Here is a 23,851-nt window from a genome sequence, read left to right on the forward strand (position 1 = left end):
GCCGACTTTAACGGTTAATAGCAAAGCCTGCTTAAAGTTTAGGAACACCAAATTCCCAGGGTATATTAAGGGGATCAGTGGGAATAAGAGGATACATTTTTTTTCAAAAAGACCTTATAGTTTTTGAGAAAATCGATTTTTAAGTTTCAAGGGCAAAAATGTCTTTTAAATGCGGAAAATGTCTTTTTTTCTGCACAGGTAACAATAGTGTATTATTTTCATAGATTCCCCCAAGTGGGAAGAGTTTTACTTACTTCGTTCTGAGTGTGGGAAATATAAAAAAAAACGACGTGGGGTCCCCCCTCCCAGACCTCTTTAACCCCTTGTCCCCCATGCAGGCTGGGATAGCCAGAATGCGGAGCACCGGCCGCGTGGGGCTCCGCACCCTGACTATACCAGCCCGCATGGTCCATGGATTGGGGGGTCTCGGAAGGGGAGGGGCAGCCAAGCTTTCCCCTCCCCCTCCGAGCCCTTGTCCAATCCAAGGACAAGGGGCTCTTCTCCACCTCCGATGGGCGGTGGAGGTGGAGGCCGCGATTTCCTGGGGGGCCGCGATTTTCTGCTAAGGACCAATGGGGCTCCTTGGAGCCCAAATTCAAAGATGCTTCTCAGAGCTCTGAGCTATATAGCTCAGAGCTCTGTCGGGTCCGTGCAGCGCAGACGCGTAAGCGGCGGCTGAGCGGCGAGTGACGTCGGGTGCGGCGTAGTTACAATGTAACAAAGTTGTTACATTGTAATAACTTTGTTACATTGTAACTGATAGAACATTTCCGAGGCTATTTCGAGAGATCATTTATTTAAAGGGACAGGTAAGTATTAATGGTTAATTAAGAATATTAAAGGACTTTTTTCGTGGTTATGTTTTTTGTTCAATTAAAATACTTTTTCTAAGTGTTTGTGTGTTTATTTACTTTTAACTCTTAAAGGAAAGGGGTAAGGGGTACAAGTACCTCTATACTCATTTCTCCTGGGAGGGGGGGTGGGCATCTGGGGGACCCCTTTTTAAAGGGGACTCCCAGATTCCACCATGAACCCCCCCCAGGAAATCGCGGCCTCCACCTCCACCGCCCATCGGAGGTGGAGAAGAGCCCCTTGTCCTTAAATTGGACAAGGGCTCGGAGGGGGACGGGAAAGCTTGGCTGCCCCTCCCCTTCCGAGACCCCCCAATCCATGGACCATGCGGGTAGAGTTGGGCCGAACGGTTCGCCTGCGAACGGTTCCATGCGAACTTCAGTGGTTCGCGTTCGCGTCCCGCAGGCGAACCTTTGCGGAAGTTCGGTTCGCCCCATAATGCACATGGAGGGTCAACTTTGACCCTCTACATCACAGTCAGCAGGCCCAGTGTAGCCAATTAGGCTACACTAGCCCCTGGAGCCCCACCCCCCCCTTATATAAGGCAGGCAGCGGCGGCCATTACGGTCACTCGTGTGCTGCCTGCGTTAGTGAGAGTAGGGCGAGCTGCTGCAGACTGTCTCTCAGGGAAAGATTAGTTAGGCTTAACTTGTTCCTGTTTGGCTGCATACCTGTTCTGTGAACCCACCACTGCATACCTGTGCTGTGAACCCACCACTGCATACCTGTGCTGTTAACCCACCACTGCATACCTGTGCTGTGAACCCACCACTGCATACCTGTGCTGTGAACCCACCACTGCATACCTGTTCAGTGAACCCACCACTGCATACCTGTGCTGTGAACCCACCACTGCATACCTGTTCAGTGAACCTGCCACTGCATACCTGTTCTGTTCAGTGGACCCGCCACTGTATACCTGTTCATTGAACCCACCACTGCATACCTGTGCTGTGAACCCACCACTGCATACCTGTTCTGTGAACCCACCACTGCATACCTGTTCTGTGAACCCACCACTGCATACCTGTGCTGTGAACCCACCACTGCATACCTGTGCTGTGAACCCACCACTGCATACCTGTTCAGTGAACCTGCCACTGCATACCTGTTCTGTTCAGTGGACCCGCCACTGTATACCTGTTCAGTGAACCCGCCACTGCATACCTGTTCTGTTCAGTGGACCCGCCACTGTATACCTGTTCAGTGAACCCGCCACTGCATACCTGTTGTGTTCAGTGAACCTGCCACTGCATACCTGTTCTGTGAACCCGCCACTGTATACCTGTTCTGTTTAGTGAACCCGCCACTGTATACCTGTTCTGTTTAGTGAACCCGCCACTGCATACCTGTCTTGTTCAGTGGACCCGCCACTGTATACCTGTTCAGTGAACCCGCCACTGCATACCTGTTGTGTTCAGTGAACCTGCCACTGCATACCTGTTCTGTGAACCCGCCACTGTATACCTGTTCTGTTTAGTGAACCCGCCACTGCATACCTGTTCTGTTCAGTGGACCTGCCACTGTATACCTGTTCAGTGAACCCGCCACTGCATACCTCATTGTGGTCAGACCAAATTTGATCAGCTGGACAGTCACTGTTCTGTCATTCAGCTACATCAGCCAGGCGACCATATGGGCTGTAAAGCCACCAAAACCTGCACTCTGGCCATGGTGCGCACCAGTCCAGCACGGCCGTCACTACACAAACAGCTGTTTGCGGTGCGTTACACGGTGAGTTTGGTGTGTCAGTGTGAAGCAGTACCTTAATTACACTACCTGATTGATGTATACACATGCAAGATGTTTGAAAGCACTTTAGACCTGTCATTTAGCATTCAATGTGATTTCTGCCCTTAAAACGCTGCTTTGCGTCAAATCCAGATTTTTCCCCGGGACTTTTGGCATGTATCCCACTCCGCCATGCCCCCCTCCAGGTGTTAGACCCCTTGAAACATCTTTTCCATCACTTTTGTGGCCAGCATAATTATTTTTTTTTTCAAAGTTCGCATCCCCATTGAAGTCTATTGCGGTTCGCGAACTTTAACGCGAACCGAACCTTCCGCGGAAGTTCGCGAACCTAAAATCGGAGGTTCGGCCCAACTCTACATGCGGGCTGGTATAGTCAGGGTGCGGAGCCCCACGCGGCCGGTGCTCCGCATTCTGGCTATCCCAGCCTGCATGGGGGACAAGGGGTTAAAGAGGTCTGGGAGGGGGGACCCCACGTCGGTTTTTTTTTTTATAATCCCCACACTCAGAACGAAGTAAGTAAAACTCTTCCCACTTGGGGGAATCTATGAAAATAATACACTATTGTTACCTGTGCAAAAAAACCTGACATTTTCCGCATTTAAAAGACATTTTTGCCCTTGAAACTTAAAAATCGATTTTCTCAAAAACTATAAGGTCTTTTTGAAAAAAAAATTTTATCCTCTTATTCCCACTGATCCCCTTAATATACCCTGGGAATTTGGTGTTCCTAAACTTTAAGCAGGCTTTGCTATTAACCGTTAAAGTCGGCGGGTTTTTAAATGTATACATTTTTACTTTGAAACTTTAACATCGATTTTCTCAAAAACTATAAGGTCTTTTTGAAAAAAAAAATGTTCCTCTTATTCCTCCTGATCTCCTTAATATATTCTCTAAATTTGATGCTCTTGGCATTTAAGGGGGCTTTGCTATTAACCCTTAAAGTCGGCGGCTTTTTTACATTATACGGAGCGTTACGGTTTAACGCGAAATTACAGTAGCGTTTAATGCGAAATTACGGCATGAACGAAACGCGAAATTACGCGTTGAAAATTACGCTTATGGTATTTTCAATTACGATTTTAATGGCAATTACGCTACCGTAATTTCGCATCGTAATCGCAAATTTCGCATGCGTAATTATAGTAATGCGAAATTACGAAAATTTTGGCTCAACTCTACGCGATAGCAGACAGATAATTAGAACAGGGCGAAACAGCAAGAAAGGAATAAAGGAACACACGGTAAAATAACAACGTAAGAAAAATAAACGCTAGCTAAACGCGAACTCCGCACTCATTCGCAACAGAGAACGCGTTTAAGTCACGATCACCGCACGTTAGTCGCCCAGTGACAAGCGTGCCACCCTAACTAACAACAAGTAATACCCAGAAGTTGATTGAGACCATGCCCAGTCGAACTGCAGAGGTCCTGAAAAAGAAGTGCCAACACTGCAAATACTGACTCTTTGCATAAATCTCATGTAATTGTCAATAAAAGCCTTTGAATAGTATCAAGTGTTTATAATTATATTTCAGTACATCACATAAACAACTGAAACAAAGATCTAAAAGCAGTTTAGCAACAAACTTTGTGAAAACTAATATTTTTGACAGTCTCAAAACTTTAGGCCAGGACTGTATCTACTGTCCTATACCTTAAAGCCTCATCTACACTGGTAGATGAGGCGGCGATGTGGCTTATCAATCGAGCCGCTGATGCGGCTCGATTGATAAGATCCGACAGGACGGATCTCCCCACCGCCGACTCCCTGCTCGTTCCCTGCGAGCGGACAATGGCAGGGAATCGAGCAGAAGATAAGCAGCACCGGCGGGGACAAGCGGGGAATCGAATCCGGGGGACGCGGAAGAGGCGATCCGGCTGCTAATCCAGCCGCCGGATTGGAGCCTCATCTACGCGTGTAGATGAGGCTTAAAGGGACACTATCGATTAACTAACATGTTTTTTTCAATTGAGATAGAAAATATTTGGGAAGTGCTGCTAAGTACTGGTGTATCTACATTTCACTGCTTGTCTATTTGATTACTGTTATCTAATTCCTTTCACATTTATCTGACACCAATTCTGACGGCAGACTCAGCCATGAGGGGAGGGGGGAAATTCCCTCACAGAGCGTATAAGTTAACTCTGTGTGCAGAGATCTCAGTCAGAGACAGGCAGAGCTTTCTCTCACAGAGAGCAGAGGAAATGTATCTTATGTGCAGCATAAACATTTGTAAAATACTGTAGTGTGTGAAACCTGATACCCATTTTCAAATAATCTCCTTCAATATTACACAGTTCTTAGCATGTCAGACTGCAGAGATTCATACTGATTCATACCTCTGCAAATGACACATTCCAAACATAGCTAAAATCTACACACAATGAATTAAAGCTTTTGCCTCTGATATTTAACATGAAAAGTAGGAAAATGTTAACACAGCTACTTAGACATTATTTGTACATTGTCATTTTAGAACACTTGGATAATGATGCTATTCCTTTAAACATTTAGACTGTAAGGCCTTTTGGCCAGGGCTCTCTTCTCTTCCCCTTTTGTCTCACAATGCTGTGTAATGGGTGTTCATACTTCCCACCCCTGTCTATAATATATAGTTAATTTGTTCACTGCATTAGCTGTTATATCGTCTGGTATCAACTGTTGTATTATTATACCCTGTATGCTATTGTACAGCGCCACGGAAGATGCTGGTGCCATATAAATCAATAGTAATAATCTAATGATCTATGTTTCTCTATGTTACATGTGCACATAGTTTACCATTCACAGTAACATACATATGGTTGCAGATTAAGTAGGTCAATGCGGGAATCTCCTCTGAAAGCCTTCATGCCCCATCATCAGTGGATGACTGGCATAGTCAGCTTATTTCTAACATTTGCCGTCTTCTTCATAATCCGGGCTATGAGTCATACTCGTGCATGACTGCTGCCTGTGGGACTGCAGTAAAACTGTTCTCAGATGCTGAGCCATTCCCAGCTCATCACCTTAGTACAGCAATGTGTGCTCCGCAGAGCTGAAATACTCACAGCACACCTTAGTACAGCAATGTGTGCTCTGCAGAGCTGAAATACTCACAGCACACCTTAGTACAGCAATGTGTGCTCTGCAGAGCTGAAATACTCACAGCACATCTTAGTACAGCAATGTGTGCTCTGCAGAGCTGAAATACTCACAGCACACCTTAGTACAGCAATGTGTGCTCTGCAGAGCTGAAATACTCACAGCACACATTAGTACAGCAATGTGTGTTCTGTAGAGCTGAAATACTCACACCACACCTTAGTACAGCAATGTGTGCTCTGCAGAGCTGAAATACTCACACCACACCTTAGTACAGCAATGTGTGCTCTGCAGAGCTGAAATACTCACAGCACATCTTAGTACAGCAATGTGTGCTCTGCAGAGCTGAAATACTCACAGCACACATTAGTACAGCAATGTGTGTTCTGTAGAGCTGAAATACTCACACCACACCTTAGTACAGCAATGTGTGCTCTGCAGAGCTAAAATACTCACACCACACCTTAGTACAGCGATGTGTGCTCTGCAGAGCTGAAATACTCACAGCACATCTTAGTACAGCAATGTGTGCTCTACAGAGCTGAAATACTCACAGCACACCTTAGTACAGCAATGTGTGCTCTGCAGAGCTGAAATACTCACAGCACATCTTAGTACAGCAATGTGTGCTCTGCAGAGCTGAAATACTCACAGCACACATTAGTACAGCAATGTGTGCTCTGTAGAGCTGAAATACTCACAGCACAGCTAAGTCCACAATTTGTGCACTGCAGGGCTCCAATACTCACAGGACATCTTATGGTCTGTACACACTTGAAAGATTAATGAAAGATCTTAGACCAACTTTACCACCTTCTGTGTAGTATGAGAGCCATACTCTACACAGTCTATGCTATGGAGCTGAACTCCCCATCAGATAAAATCTTTGCAAGATGCTACACTCAAAGATGCTGTACACATTCAAAAGATCAGTATCTGCAAAAGATCTGTTCCTGCAAAAGATCAGTTCCTGCAAAATGCATTCATAGTCTATGCTATCTGCAGATCATCATACACACCTTGTTTAACAGACATTCAACTGCAGATCTGAAGATCCATCCTGGTGGATCTGATCTGCAGATGAATGTCCGTTAACCACCCTGGCGTTCTATTTCCCCAGGATTTCCGTGCAAAAAGTGGTACAATTACTTTTCAGATCCTTTTTTCCTGTAACTTACCAAAATGAATCAAGCAAGAGTTTAGTATACATTATGAGAATAACAAAAGTTTCAAACACAAATTCTTGTCAAAAATAAAATAAAATGTATTAATGACACACAGAAATAGCTTGCATTTTTAATCAATGCAGAAATATGCAGAAAATGCAGAAATAAATATTTGAAGGCAGAAAAAAAAATACAGTACAGAGGTTTACCCCTCAAACACCTCCTTTGTGTGGTACACTTTGAAGCAAGGGATTGCACAAAGTGCCACATCGCAGTCCGGGCAATAAGTGTGGGTCTCCTTGCGCATTTTTTTTCCTGTCAGGGCCTTTTTTGGCGCAGCAGACCGCACACCTTTTTGTAGGTTGTAGCTTGTTTGCGGTCGGTGGCAAATATTCCACAAAGTGGCGTCCAGTCAGTCTCTCCGGATTCACAATATAGGACGTTCTGCACTCCAATCTACTTGACTCCGGTGGGGGGTGTTTCAGATAGATTTTTTCACATAACTGCCATACAAAATCATGATGAACAACAGGCCTGTCACTGTTTTTTTGGAAGAGGACATAGGAATTCCAAAGGCATTGTTCAAGGAGGTGCCTGAAAATTTTCTTATAATATTTTTTTTTGCTGTTTGCGGACAGCCGGATAAAAGGTCATGGCCGCATCAGCCCTGTCCACACCTCCCATTGTGTGGTTATAGTCCAACACCGCTTGGGGCCTGTCCAACTCCCTGCTACCTCTGGTGGTGGTGTGCACAGTAGCAGCGTTGTGCACGGTGCTGAGGATGCACATGTCCCGTTTGTCCTTCCACCACAGAGCCATCATTTTCCCCTTCTGCCAGGCAACAACCTCACCTTTCTTCAGCTTCCTGCCAGAAAAGGCCGGTGGCATTTGGCGTCAGTTGGCCTTCACCGTGCCATAAGCGTCCGTCTTGTGCTGGATCACGTTGTCGTACAGTACTGGGGAGGTATAAAAGTTGTCCGTGGTAAAACAATACCCCTGATCCAGCAACGGCTCGATGAGAGTGAGCACGGATGAGGTAGCAAACCCATACTGTACTGTGGAACAAACTTCATGCCTTTTGCCCGTGTACACAATGGAATTCCAGATGTATCCGGACTTGGCCTCACAAAGCATGAAGGACTTGATCCCAAAGCGGGCCCTTTTAGATGCGATGAACTGCACCCAGCTAAGTCTCCCCTTGTACGCCATGAGACTTTCGTCCACAGTGACGTCTCGATCTGGTATGTAGGCATCCCGGAAATTGCAGACAATCAGCTGGTAGATGTCCCAGATCTTCTTCAGCTTGGGTGCGGGATGGGTGGCCTCATTGAAGTCCTCGTTGTTGGCGAAGTGCAGATACTTCATGATGAGGGTGTAGCGGTACTCCGGCATCACACACCCAAAGAACGGAGTGGCAATCATCCGGTTTGTGGACTAGTACCACTTCTGCAGCAGCTTCCCCACCACTCCCTGGAGTAAGATGAGGCCCAAGAACAACCAGATGTCACCCCTGGTGACATGTTCCCACCTCCTGCTCCAGGACAACCTGTTTAGAGGAGCACCCTGCTGCTGTGCAGCGGTTGATCTCCTCTACAATCGTCTGGATGACATCCTTGGTCAGGAAGAGCTCCAGGTAGGCCAGTGGGTTGTGGTCACAGTTGCACTTCTGCCCAGGTACCCCAGTGAAAGGGACCCTGGGTGGTGGAGCTTGCGCCAGACTCTCCAAGCTCACACCACGTGCGCACAACAACTAGCTCCTCTGTGTCGCTGTCACTCTTGGCCTCGGTCTCTGATGACAGGTCCCCAGGAACATCACTGTCGGTAGATTCCTCAGCCACAGACTTGACATCACTGCCGCTATCCTCTAAGGTGTCCAAGAAGCTCCTGGTCAGACAGCCGCCTCCAGGAGGTCGAGGCCATGACCCTAAGCAGGATACGGGGTCGGCCAAAGCTGAGAGGTCAGCAACAAAAAAAAAAATCTGCAGCAAATACAATCACACAGAGATTACAGTGCCTTTATGGCCCATACTCACGGGCAGCAAAAGTGGCCTGTCGCCAGCACACGTGAGCGTGTGGGCGACAGGCCGGCGACAGCTCCTCACCAGGTCCCTCCGCGTATACACGCGGAAGAGAGACCAGCGGTGCAATGGAAGCTGTCGCCGACGTTCCTCCTCCCCCCGCCGGAAGCTCCGTATACCTCAATGGAGGTTGCTGTCGCTAGTCCACGTACTCACGCGGACTAGCGACAGCTGCGGTGGAGGTGCGGCGGCGACTGTCGCCAGGCGATTAAAACTTTCAATCGCCCGGCGATATCAGCGACGGGCGACAGTTCGGGGTGCGCGCCCGTGCGACGGCGCATACTCACAGGCGACCTGTCGCCGCAACACGCGCGCCCTGCGTGTTGCGGCGACAATTGTAGCCCGTGAGTATGGGTCATTAGAAAGACTAGAACTGCAATATGTATGAAGCAAAGGCAGAAAATCGCTCAAAGAACAGAAATCACAAGAGTTAGCTGACAAGCAGACTAGCAATTGGACACTGGGACTCTGAAAGAGGAAGAATCAGTAACAGATCTACCTTTTTATACTGTTTGCAGGTGTTTGCGCCAACAACTTTGAATTATTGTAACAGGATTGGATTACATTGGCATTGTGTACTGAGTCATTTAGTGATGTAATTCATGCGCCGGCCAGCGGGGGGCGCATGGATTGCATCACAGGAAGGAGCTGGGGATCGCCATCTTCCCTATATGGCGATCAGTGCGCATGGAGCCCGGGAGGGAGAAGGAGACAGCCAAGGAGAGCAGACAGATGCAGCGGACGCGCCGCTGATCGCACTGGTGAGTCCCTGCTACTACATGACGAGCTAAGCTCGTCATTACCGCTAATTGCATCGGCGGTATGGGCGAGCTTAGCTCGTCCATACCGCCAGATTAGTAAAACAAGGTGTGTATGAGGCTCTGCAGATATCATAGACTATGAATGCATTTTGCAGGAACAGATCTTTTGCAGGAACAGATCTTTTGAATGTGTACAGCATCTTTGTGTGCAGCATCTTGCAAAGAATTTTATCTGATGGGGAGTTCAGCTCCATAGAATAGACTGTGTAGATTATGGCTCTCATACTACATGGAAGGGGGAAAATTGATCTAATATCTTTCATTAATCTTTCAAGTGTGTACACTCCATTAGTACAGCAATGTGTGCTCTGCAGAGCTCCAATACTCACAGCATATCTTAGTACAGCAATGTGTGCTCTGCAGAGCTGAAATACTCACAGCACACCTAAGTCCACAATTTGTGCTCTGCAGAGCTCCAATACTCACAGCACACCTTAGTACAGCAATGTGTGCTCTGCAGAGCTCCAATACTCACAGGACATCTTAGTACAGCAATGTGTGCTCTGCAGAGCTCCAATACTCACAGCACATCTTAGTACAGCAATGTGTGCTCTGCAGAGCTCCAATACTCACTGCACATCTTAGTACAGCAATGTGTGCTCTGCAGAGCTCCAATACTCACAGCACACCTTTGTACAGTAAGGTGTGCTCTGCAGAGCTCCAATACTCACAGGAAATCTTAGTACAGCAATGTGTGCTCTGCAGAGCTGCAATACTCACAGCACACATTAGTACAGCAATATGTGCTCTACAGAGCTGAAATACTCTGAGCACACCTTTGTACAGCAATGTGTGCTCTGCAAAGCTCCAATACTCACAAGACCTCTTAGTACAGCAATGTGTGCTCTGCAGAGCTCCAATACTCACAGCACAGCTTAGTACAGCAATGTGTGCTCTGCAGAGCTCAAATACTCACAGAACATCTTAGTACAGCAATGTGTGCTCTGTAGAGATGAAATACTCGCAGCACACCTAAAGGTGCGTACACACATGCGACTATAGTCGTTTGTAACGATCGTTCCCCGATCTTTACCAACGACGATCGTTACAAAAAACGAACCACCGACTATTAAGGCAAACGACGAACGAGCCAAATCGCTACAAAAGAAAGTTCTGTCTCAGCGGATTTTAACCAACGACGATCCTTTGCAAAAGTAGTACATCGTTGGAAACGGTCGTTCGTACTAGGCTTGACATGCGCATTTCACTATTTCTCTGTGAAACTTCTCATTTTTATGCGCAGGCGCAATAGTTGCTTTACGTGATGTAACGTTCGTTCTAACGATCAGATCGTTACACACCTTTTAAAACTATCTTTACTTAGGTCGTTCTTTCATCAATTAAAAGTTTGTTCGTCGTTCTCAACGAACGATCGTTGTCGCATGTGTGTACGTAGCATAAGTCCACAATTTGTGCTCTTCAGAGCTCCAATACTGACAACACAACTTAGTACAGCAACGTGTGCTCTGCAGAGCTGAAATATTTATAGCAAACCTTTGTACAGCAATGTGTGCTCTACAGAGCTAAAATACTCACAGCACACCTTTGTACAGCAATGTGTGCTCTGCAAAGCTCCAATACTCACAGCACATCTTAATACAGCAATGTGTGCTCTGCAGAGCTCCAATACTCACAGCACATCTTAGTACAGCAATGTGTGCTCTACAGAGCTCCAATACTCACAGGACATCTTAGTAAAGCAATGTGTGCTCTGCAGATCTCCAATACTCACAGCACACCTTAGTACAGCAATGTGTGCTCTGCAGAGCTCAAATACTCACAGCATACCTAAGTTCACAATATGTGCTCCGTAGAGCTCCAATACTCACAACACACTTTAGTACAGTAATGTGTGCCCTGCAGAGCTCCAATACTCACAGCACACCTTTGTTCAGCAATGGTGCTCTGCAGAGCTCCAGTACTCGCAGGACATCTTAGTACAGCAATGTGTGCTCTGCAAAGCTGAAATACTCACAGCACATCTTAGTACAGCAATGTGTGCTCTGCAGAGCTCCAATACTCACAGCACATCTCAGTGCAGCAATGTGTGCTCTGCAGAGCTCCAATACTCACAGCACACCTTTGTTCAGCAATGGTGCTCTGCAGAGCTCCAATACTCACAGGACATCTTAGTACAGCAATGTGTGTTCTGCAGAGCTCCAATACTCACAGCACATCTTAGTACAGCAATGTGTGCTTTGCAAAGATCCAATACTCACAGCACATCTTAGTACACAATTTGTGCTCTGCAGAGCTCCAATACTCACAACACACCTTACTACAGCAATGTGTGCTCCGCAGAGCTGAAATACTTACAGCACACCTTTGTACAGCAATGGTGCTCTGCAGAGCTCCAATACTCACAGGATATCTTTGTACAGTAATGTGTGCTCTGCAGAGCTCCAATACTCACAGGACATCTTAGTACAGCAATGTGTGCTCTGCAGAGCTCAAATACTCACACCACATCTAAGTCCACAATGTGTGCTCTGCAGAGCTCCAATACTTACAACACACCTTAGTACAGCAATGTGTGCTCTGTACAGCTGAAAAACTTACAGCACATCTTAGTACAGCAATATGTGCTCTGCAGAGCTCCAATACTCACAACACATCTTTGTACAGCAATGTGTGCTCTGCAGAGCTGAAATACTCACTGCACACCTAAGTCCACAATTTGTGCTCTGCAGAGCTCCAATACTCACACAGCACATCTGCTTTACTAACACAGTGGCTGATGTGGTATATTATAACCTTTTCACCTCCCCCAGCACGAGTATCTACGTCCCTGTATGTACACAAATACAAACAAATATAAACAGATGGTTCTGTTTCTATTTTTAGAACACACTGACTCTATATCGCCATCTTGTGGCCAAAAAGTAAAACCACATCCAAATACCTTATTATACACCTTCCCATAGAAATATGAAATACATGTTAATTATTTTTAAAAACCCTTGGAGGTGAAATTAATCATCTCTAGAAATAACAATAATAAGCGCATACACAGAATGTGATTATCACACACACACACTATGTACATGTTTCACATACCAATCCCACAGTAATATGATGTCTATGATCAAAGCACAAGTAAGCATAGTCTACAAAGTACAGGTAGTCATACTCTATTTGTTCATGTACAGTGAATGGGCCAAAAATGCATGCAACAGTACGATATCACATCACACTGCTGCACAGCGCATAAAGTGTGAACGTCAGACAGTGCAGTCTGCACTTCTGATGTTCTTGCATGTCACACACCATACCCACTGCCAAAGCCAGCATCTTCTTCCAAGGAATAAGTCTAATTAGGAGGGTTTTTGGCAGCATTGGGTACTCCTAGTATTGCTGCTAGCCTTATTATCTCTTTTGTATCTGAAATACTCGAAAAAAGACACATCTGGTATGTAATAAGATGGCCAATATTTAAAGTAATCCTGTAAGAAGGGGGTACTCACCTCGGCGGGGGAAAGCCTCTGGATCCTAAAGGCTCCCCGTTATTCTACGCAAACCACTTCCACCGCTGGGACCCCAGAGAAAAGTAAATAAACACAATCTCAGTCGCCTCTGCATGCAGGTGCAGTAGCGGTTTTCTCCTCTGGCTCCTGTAGAAAAAGCCGAGATTGATCGGGTCCGCTCTACTGTGCAGGCACGAAGTGTCTGCAAAGTAGGACAGTCCCAATAAGGCTTGGCTATTTCCGCCGGAGCCCATCCAAAAGCTGCTACTGCACCTGTTGGACAAGTCCTTGTCTGCAGATCTTTGGGGGTCCGAGCGCTGGTCCACCTCTGGTGAGGAGGACAGCAGAAGACTCTAGAGTCTGCTCCGTCCTGGCTGGTGCCAACCAAAGTTTTTCTGGGGTGGGGGGTTCCTGCGGTGTAACTTGTGATCTCTAGTTACACCACTGGACCTACTAAATACAAATGCTCTATTGTTCAGTCTACAAATAGTTAAAGAAAGCAAGAAAGAATCAGTTGTAGCTATGCAAAGTAGTTCTCTAGTTTTTTCCCGGCATCTTGGCAAGTTGCCAAATTGTGCAGCAACTTCAAAGGATGTGTGACACCCAGTTGAAACACCAGGATACAGTGTTTAATAGCATTTGGTTTCCAGCCGAGAAAAATAATAGGCATGTGTCTGTCTGTTACCAAAGAGGAAAATATATCATTTATAAAACCAACAGGGGGGAAATTCACTTCTCTATTGTCTCAGGCTGATTTCCCATGTTCACTCTGGTCTTATTCATAAATCACTATTCATTCAAGCTAACTGATCCTTAACCCAGTTCCTAAGTTTATATACATGTTTGGAAGAAAAATCTATGTAAAATCCAGTGAAAAAAAATGGGGGAAAGGTTTTCCAGAAATATTTAATTGGTGATAATTGAGTTAAAGTGAAACTGCACTTTCTTCACTAAAATATAGAACAGTGTGCACGCAGGGCCAGATTTGTACTTTCCAGTGCCCTATTTGTACTTTCCAGTGCCCTAGGCCCAGTACCACCAACTGCCCCCCCCTCCCACACACACACTCAATATCATTCTGTCCAACACCCTGACTAGCGATCACTTTTCTGCAGGAGGAAATGGCTGTTTAGTGACTCGTCTATACCTATGAATGTTTTCCCTCTGAAAAATGATGAATGATTGTTTTACCTGTCAGAGCAGTGAGCCCCCAATGCTATAGATAGATGGGTTGAATCGATTTTTCGATCACTTATACAAAGTCGATCAGAAAAATGATCAGAAATCAGATTGGACCTGTCAGAAATAATCGATTTGACCGGTCTATCTCATGGAAAATTGCATGGTGTATACCAGGCATGAAGTAGCAGAGCAGTTCTTCTCCCTCTCTGCTCTTCTATAATCACAGACCTGTTGCATTTATTTTCTGTTGTTTATTGTTCTGATTCTTTCACAGATTTTTTGTTTTGTTTTTACTGTTTGCCAACATAGTACAAATATTTTTTTTTAATTTTTAGTATATGTTATTACTTTTGGTATACAAAACAGAAAGTAACAATACAAAAGTGTACAACAGTACATATGCAATTATAATTATAGAGGAGTTGTCTGTCTCATTCATCTGCAGTACTGCTGCCTTTAAAATTAGCCAGTAAGGGGTTAAGATTTAGGCTTCTTGCACACAGGGACGTTACAGGCGCACGTTAGTGCAGCCTGAAACGCTCCCCCAACGCACAGCAATGTAACACAAGTGGGCTGTTCACACTACCCACGTTGCGTTACATTGTAAAGCAGCAAAGTGCTGCATGCTGTGCGTTCTCCGCGGCTAAGCCGCGTTAGACTGCTTGCACATGCTCAGTAATGTTGGGGAGGAGCGGAGAGCGGCCAGGCACATGACTAATTAATATTCACTGCACTCAGTGACGTGCAGTGTTTACTTCCTGGAGCAGCCGCTCTGTGCGGCAAATGGCCGGGCGGGACCACGTGATGCCGCATGCATCCAAGAGTACGCATCACGGCATCATGGACGCCAGAGTGAGCTGCACAACGCGGCTCACTCCGACGTCCACACCAGAGAGCACCAGGCGTTGCGTTAGGGGCACGTTATGTGCCCTATAACGTCCCCTAAACGCAACGTCCTGGTGTATAACTAGCCTCAGCTTAGAAGGGTCTGCCATAAATTTCTCTAGGGAGAAAACACCTTATCTATTTTTGTTTAAGATTTATGGTCCAGGGGGAGAGAGGAGAAGGAATGGCTCAAGTCATTAACAGAGTCTGACTAGCAATACACTGTTTAGCCCAGCTTGAGTTGTAAAGTGGAAATGATAATTCTGTTAAAATGTTTACCTTACTGGATCTGAAATTCTGTCTACAACCAGAGTCACAGACTGCGCAGCAAGCACATGGTGATCCAGGTTTCTCTGCACCCCTGGCACTAAACTGAAGCTTGTATGTTCAGGAGATAGCACTGTCTCATCGCACACCACGAAGTAAGGCAGCACGGTGGCGTAGTGGTTAGCTCTCTCGCCTTGCAGCGCTGGGTCCCTGGTTCAAATCCCAGCCAGGGCACTATCTGCAAAGAGTTTGTATGTTCTCTCCGTGCCTGTGTGGGTTTCCTCTGGGCACTCCGGTTTCCTCCCACATTCCAAAAACATACAGACAAGTTAATTGGCTCACCCTAAAAAAATTGGCCCTAGACTACAGTACTTACACTACATAATATAGACATATGGTAATGGTAGGGATTAGATTGTGAGCTCCTTTGAGGTACAGTTCGTGACAAGATATATAGATATATATATATATATATATATATATATATATATATATATATATATATATATATATATATATATATATATATATATATATATACTCTGTACAGCGCTGTGTAATATGTCGGCGCTATATAAATACTAAATAATAATAATAAGGGAAATACACATAGCTCTGGAATTCTGACTGTGTGTGCAGCAAAGCAGGGCGGCTTCGGAGCAGGAGAAATGATTTATTTTGACATGCAGCCTCTTATCTGTCTCAGTCAGGACCTGCCACCCTTTTATCCCTTCTGAATTTTCAGCTCCCTAGGCCATGGTCTTTGTGGCCTTTCCAGAAATCTGGCCCTGTGTGCACGACATACACTTATTATATATGCCAACAAAAAGGGAAAGGGATGTTCCAAATAATTGGGTTTTGTCAGCCACCAGGGCTGCTTCAAGCTTGCTTAATCTCCACAGATATAATAAACAATAAGAGAAAAATTACACTGAGTGGCCAAAAAATTCTCTATCTTTACCACCCTCTGATAATGAGTTGCCACACCTTTAGCTCTGATCACATCCGATATTCTAATTGGCATGGACTAAAGATGCTGATACTGTTGCTAAGGAACGTTGGCCCAGGCTGACATAATAGCAGCTCTAAGTTGGGTTAGATTGGATGGTGGTGTTTCCAAGCTTTAAAGTGATCTTTCAACTTCTTCCCACAATGCTCAATAGTATTGAGGTCAGGGGACTGAGCTGGCCATGGAAGCAGGTTAAACTCTGATGTTCCTCAAACCAGTTAGAGACCGACCAAGCATGGTGGCAAGGGCCCACAAGAGGAGTCTTTTCCTATTTTTCTGTGATACCAAAGGCACTCTTGATGATCTCCTGCTGCTAAAAGCCCATCCTTTGCAAAGTCAGTGTACACTATTGCACACATGTGCTGTGATCAACAAGCGGCAATGAGCCCCGTGGCTATCGCTATCCAGAAGCAATCCATAGACTGGAGGGTCTGGCAGGGGTAAGAAGCTTATGTGCGAACCAAACCTCAACATTGTACAAGGCAAATAGAATTAGCAAACTGCTTCCTGTATCTCATGGCCATTGCTGATAGTCACAGAAAGGTTTCTCATTATACAGGGCACTATTCAGGGCACCAGAACTTCTGTACCTATAGGCTCCTGAGACATAAATCTTTCCCTGCTTTCTATTCCTCCATGCAAAGATCTCAAAGAGTCTGCTCAGCCCCATTTCTAGGGGTGTGCGGCCCATGCGGCCGCCCTGAGCGCTGAGGAGGTGCCATGATGGAGGGGGAGCTGCGGCTACGGGGAGGGCGGCCCGACCTTTCCCTCCCTTCCTCTCCCCGGGGCCGCCCTCCATGCTCCCCCTTCTATGCAAAGTAAAGCACAGGGAAGTGATGTTAGAGAGCAGAGCAACTCACCTCCCTGTGTTCCGATTGCCACTCACTTGCCACTGGTCTCTTCTACATAGCCGGTCATACGTGCTCTACTTCCTGCTACACTATACTGGTTACCTATATTGCAGGCACCTACCTAGCTAACCTATACTGTGGGCACCTACCTATCTAACCTATATTGGGGGCAACTATACTGGCTACCTATACTGGAGGCACCTACCTGGCTAAGCTATACTGGGGCAATTATACTGGCTACCTATACTGGGGCATCCATGCCTGGCTACCTATACTGGGGGGACCTATAGCTGGCTACCTCTATACTGGGTGCAACTAGACCTGGCTAACTTATACTGCGGGCACCTATACCTTGCTGTGGGGGGGGGGGGCGCAATTTTGACACCCTCGCCCTGGGTGCAATTTAACCTAGAAACTGCCCTGAGTCTGCTGTCCTCCTTGGATTGTACAAGTGATCAGCAGATAAGTAAGAATGTACATGGAGTAAAAAAAAAGTTAACTCAAACTAAAGGTGGCCATACATGGTACAATTTTTAATTTTTTTTTCGATTAGATAATTAAGTTCGATTATTCCGTTAGATCGAATATAAAGATTTTTCCAGCATGTCCGATCTGATTTTTCTCAAAAAAACAGGATAATCATTCGAATTTCTTGATCGAAAAAAAAAAAATATTTTCAACTTTCATTCGATTCGATCATTTAGATCGAATAAACGGGATAATCGAACGTTTTTATTGTACCATGTATGGCCACCATTATACCTACACTACAATAGTACAATTCTTTAATGTACATAGTGCCGACATATTATGTAGCAATGTCAACAGAGCTTATAGACTAATGTTCCTACTACAACATAAGAAAGGTACCTGCAGACCTTTGATGTTTATCTGCAATACAGTAGGTTAAGAAACCTCTGTAGCTGACCTACACCCAACACACAGGCTTCTGGACATTGCAGACTTTTCAGATGCGAAGGTGAATAAATGAGAAATGGAGAACACACAGACACACACACACAAAAGTGATATTACTTTGTTAATAATTATAAATGTGGTAAACAAAATGCAAGTTCATCTGCTCATACCTCTGCAAACTGGGGCCTCTATGGGAATATATAAACTCTATGCCAGCATTTCTCAACCTTTTTACCCTGGAGGAACCCTGCAAATAACTTTTGGTTCTCAAGGAACCCCTGCAAACAATTTGCTGATCTTGAGGAACCCCTGCATTCATTTTTTAGGAGGCATGGTCTTTAATATTAGGTGAAGCTGTTAATTTCACTACCTCCTATTACACTGCCACTCATTATACTGTCAATATTATTCTTACCCCAATATAGCGCTTCTTTTTACAGTATTATTATGTGCTCTATTATAATTGCCTCACGATGGGGTAAAATGCCAAGGAACCCCTACAGAGTCCTCAAGGAACCCTGGGGTTCCAGGGAACCCTGGTTGAGAAAGCCTGCTCTATGCAGAAAGCATGCCTGGTGGGACCTGAATCCAGTAACCTGGAGCTGCAAGGCTTAAGTCCCAACCGCTTAGCTATTCTGTAGCTCACACTGTATGCTGGAGGCTTATTTTTGAAGGGTCAATTAATACAGTAAGGGATGGCAAGTAATACACACAGTCTGCAGTGGAGCATGGAGTGGAGCATGGCGTGAGGTACTTCCACTCAATAGTGAATACGTATCAATCTCCACCTCTCTAAAATGCATCTGAAAACATGGTGCTGCGCTGAAATCATGAGTGCATTCACACAAGCAATGCTGTTTATACCAAAGCCTGGGCAGTGGTGGTTAATAGGTTTATTCCCAGAAATGAATAATGTATTTGGTATGACCAGGCCCTGATACTGTGCACATGTGAGTTGCTTACAATGTAGCCATAAGGTTGTTAGGCTTTTTTTTCTACACTGTAGGCCTGATATTAAATCATTCAGGAAAAGTGGCTGTGGTATATATACAAGTATAATACTAGATCCACTTAATGTGTTCATAATAGGTCACCACTCAGGCAACATAATAATAGCAGTCATCATGCCTGTTCTACAGAAAGGGCCAGTTCTAGACTTTTTGCTGCCTGAGGCAAACTTGTGAGCATGCGCCCCCCTATAGGTAGTATAGTTGTGTGAGTATAGGTAGTATAGTTGCCTCAGTATAAATAATATAGTTGCCCGAGTATAGGTAGTATAGTTGCCTCAGTATAAATAATATAGTTGCCCGAGTATAGGTAGTATAGTTGCCCAAGTATAGGTAGTATAGTTGCCCAAGTATAGGTAGTATAGTTGCCTCAGTATAAGTGATATAGTTGCCCGAGTATAGGTAGTATAGTTGTTGCCTCTGTATAGGTAGTATATTTGGCTCAGTATAGTTGCCTCAGTAAAGGTAGTATAGTTGCTTGAGTATCGGTAGTATAGTTGCCTCAGTATAGGTAGTATAGTTGCCTTAGTTTAGGTAGTATACTTGCCCGAATATAGGTAGTATATTTGCCTCAGTATCGTAGTATAGTTTCCTGAATATAGGTAGTATAGTTGCCTCAGTAAAGGTAATATATTTGCCTGAGTATAAGTGGTATATTTGTCTGAGTATAGGTAGCATATAATTGCCTCAGTATAGGTAGTATACTTGCCTCAGTATAGGTAGTATACTTGCCTCAGTATAGGTAGTATAGTTGCCTCAGTATAGGTAGTATAGTTGCCTCAGTATAGGTAGTATAGTTGCCTCAGTATAGGTAGTATAGTTGCCTCAGTATAGGTAGTATAGTTGCCTCAGTATAGCTAGTATAGTTGCTTGAGTATAGGTGGTATAGTTGCCTCAGTATAGGCAGTATAGTTGCCTCAGTATAGGTAGTTTTGTTGCCTCAGTATAAGTAGCTAGCATAGTTCCCCCAGTAGGAAGCCAGTTTGGATGGGGAGCAGTGGGCACATCTGCACTGCCCCTTCGGCTTAAACTTAATGCAGCGGGCGGGGAGCAAACAACTCACCTTTCCTTGCATTCCAGGCGTTGGGGTGCAGGATGCGTGACGTCATGTTCCACAAGTCTTTTGTTTCTTCAATGTCGCCCACAGTGAGCAGAATTAAGAAAGTGGAGACTTGTGGGACATGACATGGCATGTTACGCACCGTTGTCTGGAACGCAAGGAAGAGGTGTGTTGATTACTCCCCGCCCGCTGCATTAAGTTTCAGGCTGCGTTAATAGCTGGAGGGGGAGCACGGATGAGGAAGCCACAGGTGAGGGAGGGGAGGGTCTGACCCCCCTCCTCTCCACTGTGCCCGCTGCTCTCCCTTCCTGGCTGCTACCCCCTCCAGCTCGCACTACGCCCCCCCCCCCCCCCCACGGCCAGACAGGCACCGCCCCCCACCCCCCCCGCCAACTTATGCCGCCTAAGGAGCCTCATGGGCAGCCATGGGCTGTCTACAGACTGCATAGTGGGCAGACTGCAGACTGCATATGTTCTCACCTGGAAAGCTCCAGTAGTAACAGGCGGCTCCACCACCGCTGTCGGATAGGGACACTTCTGTGGTGAAACAGAGTTTCTCTTCCGTTCCATAATCTTGTCTGATTCGGGGGAAACCTGTCTCTGTTCCACCTGATAGGGCTGTAGCTTGCTGCTGGGGACATATCCACGGGAGCCTGCCAAACACAAGGAGCACATGACAAACTAGAGAATATAATGCATGTATATACCAGATTCACATCACTGAGGGTAGGAACATACTAGGCAGAATCGCCTGTGCGTTTTCCATAGCCCATAGTGAAAAAAGTATATGCGATTCTGCCTAGTGTGTTCCTACCCTGAATAAATCACAGCATGCAGAAACTGAAGACCCGGAAAAGAAGCATTCACTCTTTACAGGGTTAAACTTATAATTGGCAAATATGCAAACTGAGATGATCTGAAGGGTTACATTTATGGTACAAAACATGCATCTGCTAATTTAGATGACCCTAGAAAACTCTAGCTCATTATAATAATTTGAGTAGAGGTAAGTGAACTTTTGGACAATTGTCTTGACCCGATTTCACTAGTATGCAACCAGAGTATGTACACTAACGAAAGGTGCTCTAATTATCCTGATTTGCTCATTAGCCTAGGTTTGTGTCCTGGAAGCAGCTCAGACAAATGACAGGGTGACAGTGGCACTAACAACTATTTTACATTAATTCTTCTGTTGCTTAGTAACCAGAAGTTTTGATGCCAACTCCCTTAAAGGATCACTATAGAGAGAAAAAAAAATGTAAAATGCGCCTGTATGCATATGTTTCAAATGTAACATTTGTCCCAGAGTAAAATATGCTGTAAATTACTTTATTATGCCCCTGTCACTTAAAGTAGATTATAAAAATCTGACATATCAGACAGGATTTGGACTAGTTCTGATATCTTCTGTGCAGGGCGATCGAACGATTCAGATATCGACATGAAAAATTGTTAAATGGATGTACACCTTTACCCAATGGCAGATGCTCAATTCCAACTTTTGAAATAGCATGCAAACATGTAGGGAGGCTGGCATCTTTTAATTGATCCTTTCTAGGGAGTTATTTTTAAATAATAAAAGAAATGCAGAGAACTCCACATGAGGAGATGGACTAGTCGAAAACCTGTCAGATATGTCAGATCTACTGTAAATGACAGCAACATAGGAAAAAAAATAATTTATGTTGCATTTTAACCACCCTGGCGTTCTGATTAAATCGCCAGGGTGGCTGCGGGAGGGTTTTTTTTAAATAAAAAAAAAACTATTTCATGCAGCCAACTGAAAGTTGGCTGCATGAAAGCCCACTAGAGGGCGCTCCGGAGGCGATCTTCCGATCGCCTCCGGCGCCCAGAATAAACAAGGAAGGCCGCAATGAGCGGCCTTCCTTGTTTTGCTTATATCGTCGCCATAGCGACGAGCGGAGTGACGTCATCGACGTCAGCCGACGTCCTGACGTCAGCCGCCTCCGATCCAGCCCTTAGCGCTGGCCGGAACTTTTTGTTCCGGCTGCGCAGGGCTCAGGCGGCTAGGGGGGGCCCTCTTTCGCCGCTGCTCGCGGCGAATCGCCGCAGAGCGGCGGCGATCAGGCAGCACACGCGGCTGGCAAAGTGCCGGCTGCGTGTGCTGCACTTTATTTGATAAAAATCGGCCCAGCAGGGCCTGAGCGGCAGCCTCCGGCGGTGATGGACGAGCTGAGCTCGTCCAGACCGCTCAGGAGGTTAATCTGGGAGAAATGTACTTCTAATAAATATGTACATACTTTTTTAATTTTACCATTTTTTAAATCGTGGTCCCTTAATGGAAGCCTCATGGTTTTCAACCAGTAAAGTCAAAAGGCCTATAATACATGCTTGTTGCAGACACCAATTCATAGCATTGTAAAGTACTGGCAAACTTAAAGCATCTCCTATAACTTTTATAATGACTTTAATTATGACCAGGATGAAGTCTAAAGCCCAGTGCACACTGAGCGGTTTTAGGTGCGATCCGCCGGCCGCATCCGCCTGTAAAAACGCTTGGCTAATGTATTTCAATGGGATAGTGCACACCAGTGGTTTGAGGTTTTTTCCAAACCGCAAACGTGCCTCCTGCTGCACGTTTGTGGTTTTCTGAAGAATTCTGTCCTCACTGTAAAGTATAGGAAAAAAGCAAACCGCTGTGAAAAACGCTACATCAGAGCGGTTTTCCAGGCGTTTTTGTTACAGAAGCTGTTCAGTAACAGCTTTTACTGTAACAATGTGTAATCTGCTACACAAAAACACACCCAAAACCACGAGGTATGTTTAGAAAACTTTTATAAACATACCTAGAATCACTCTGAAATCAGCTCCCAAAACCACTAGCGTATTGCGGATCTGCTAGTGGTTTTGGTGTGCACTGGGCCAAACTGTAACAATATGTGTAATCTGCTAGCCAAAAACGCACCCAAAACCGCTAGGTATGTTTAGAAAACGTCTCTAAACATGCCTCGAATCGCTCTGAAATCTGCTCCAAAAACCGCTAGCGTTTTGTGGATCTGCTAGCGGTTTTGGTGTGCACTGGGCCTCAAAGCCTATTTGAAATAGATCATACAACTGTTGTCTGAAAATTGTTGCAAAAATCTCATACAGAATGATCTTTGACACTAAACTACAGCTTGCACAGCTGGTGAAAAAGTAGGTCAGAAAATGACTGCTCCTTTTCTCCCTTCTCCTCTGTAAATGTACTTTTTATATTTCCTTTGAGCAGAAGCAAGAACTTTTAAATCAGGATGATACCATTTATTGGCTAACTACAAATGAATAAGAATAAACAAGCTTTCGGCCTTGCAGCCTTCGTCAGGTTTACATCCTGTTAGTTTGCAAGCTGGTGGTACAGACAGCTTATATACATGCAACATCAAAAGGGAAAACAGATATTTTTTTCAAGCATAAATACATCATTAAGATGCCTTAATACAAACAGACCATCTAA

General features: G+C 45.2%; 1 protein-coding gene and 1 long non-coding RNA gene across 2 annotated transcripts in view; one reads left to right on the top strand and one right to left on the bottom strand.

Moving 5' to 3' along the window:
* Nucleotides 1–23,851, top strand: part of LOC137563978 (uncharacterized) — a 60,601-nt gene that overhangs the window by 18,725 nt on the left and 18,025 nt on the right. The window lies entirely within an intron of this gene.
* The window catches only part of ARHGEF37 (Rho guanine nucleotide exchange factor 37), a 167,800-nt gene that overhangs the window by 8,758 nt on the left and 135,191 nt on the right, over nucleotides 1–23,851 (bottom strand). Inside the window, 1 exon segment of the mRNA XM_068277128.1 lies at nucleotides 20,874–21,050. Within this exon segment, the coding sequence (XP_068133229.1) occupies nucleotides 20,874–21,050 (177 nt within the window).

Source organism: Hyperolius riggenbachi, chromosome 3 (genome assembly GCF_040937935.1).
Source record: "Hyperolius riggenbachi isolate aHypRig1 chromosome 3, aHypRig1.pri, whole genome shotgun sequence".
NCBI lineage: Eukaryota > Metazoa > Chordata > Amphibia > Anura > Hyperoliidae > Hyperolius > Hyperolius riggenbachi.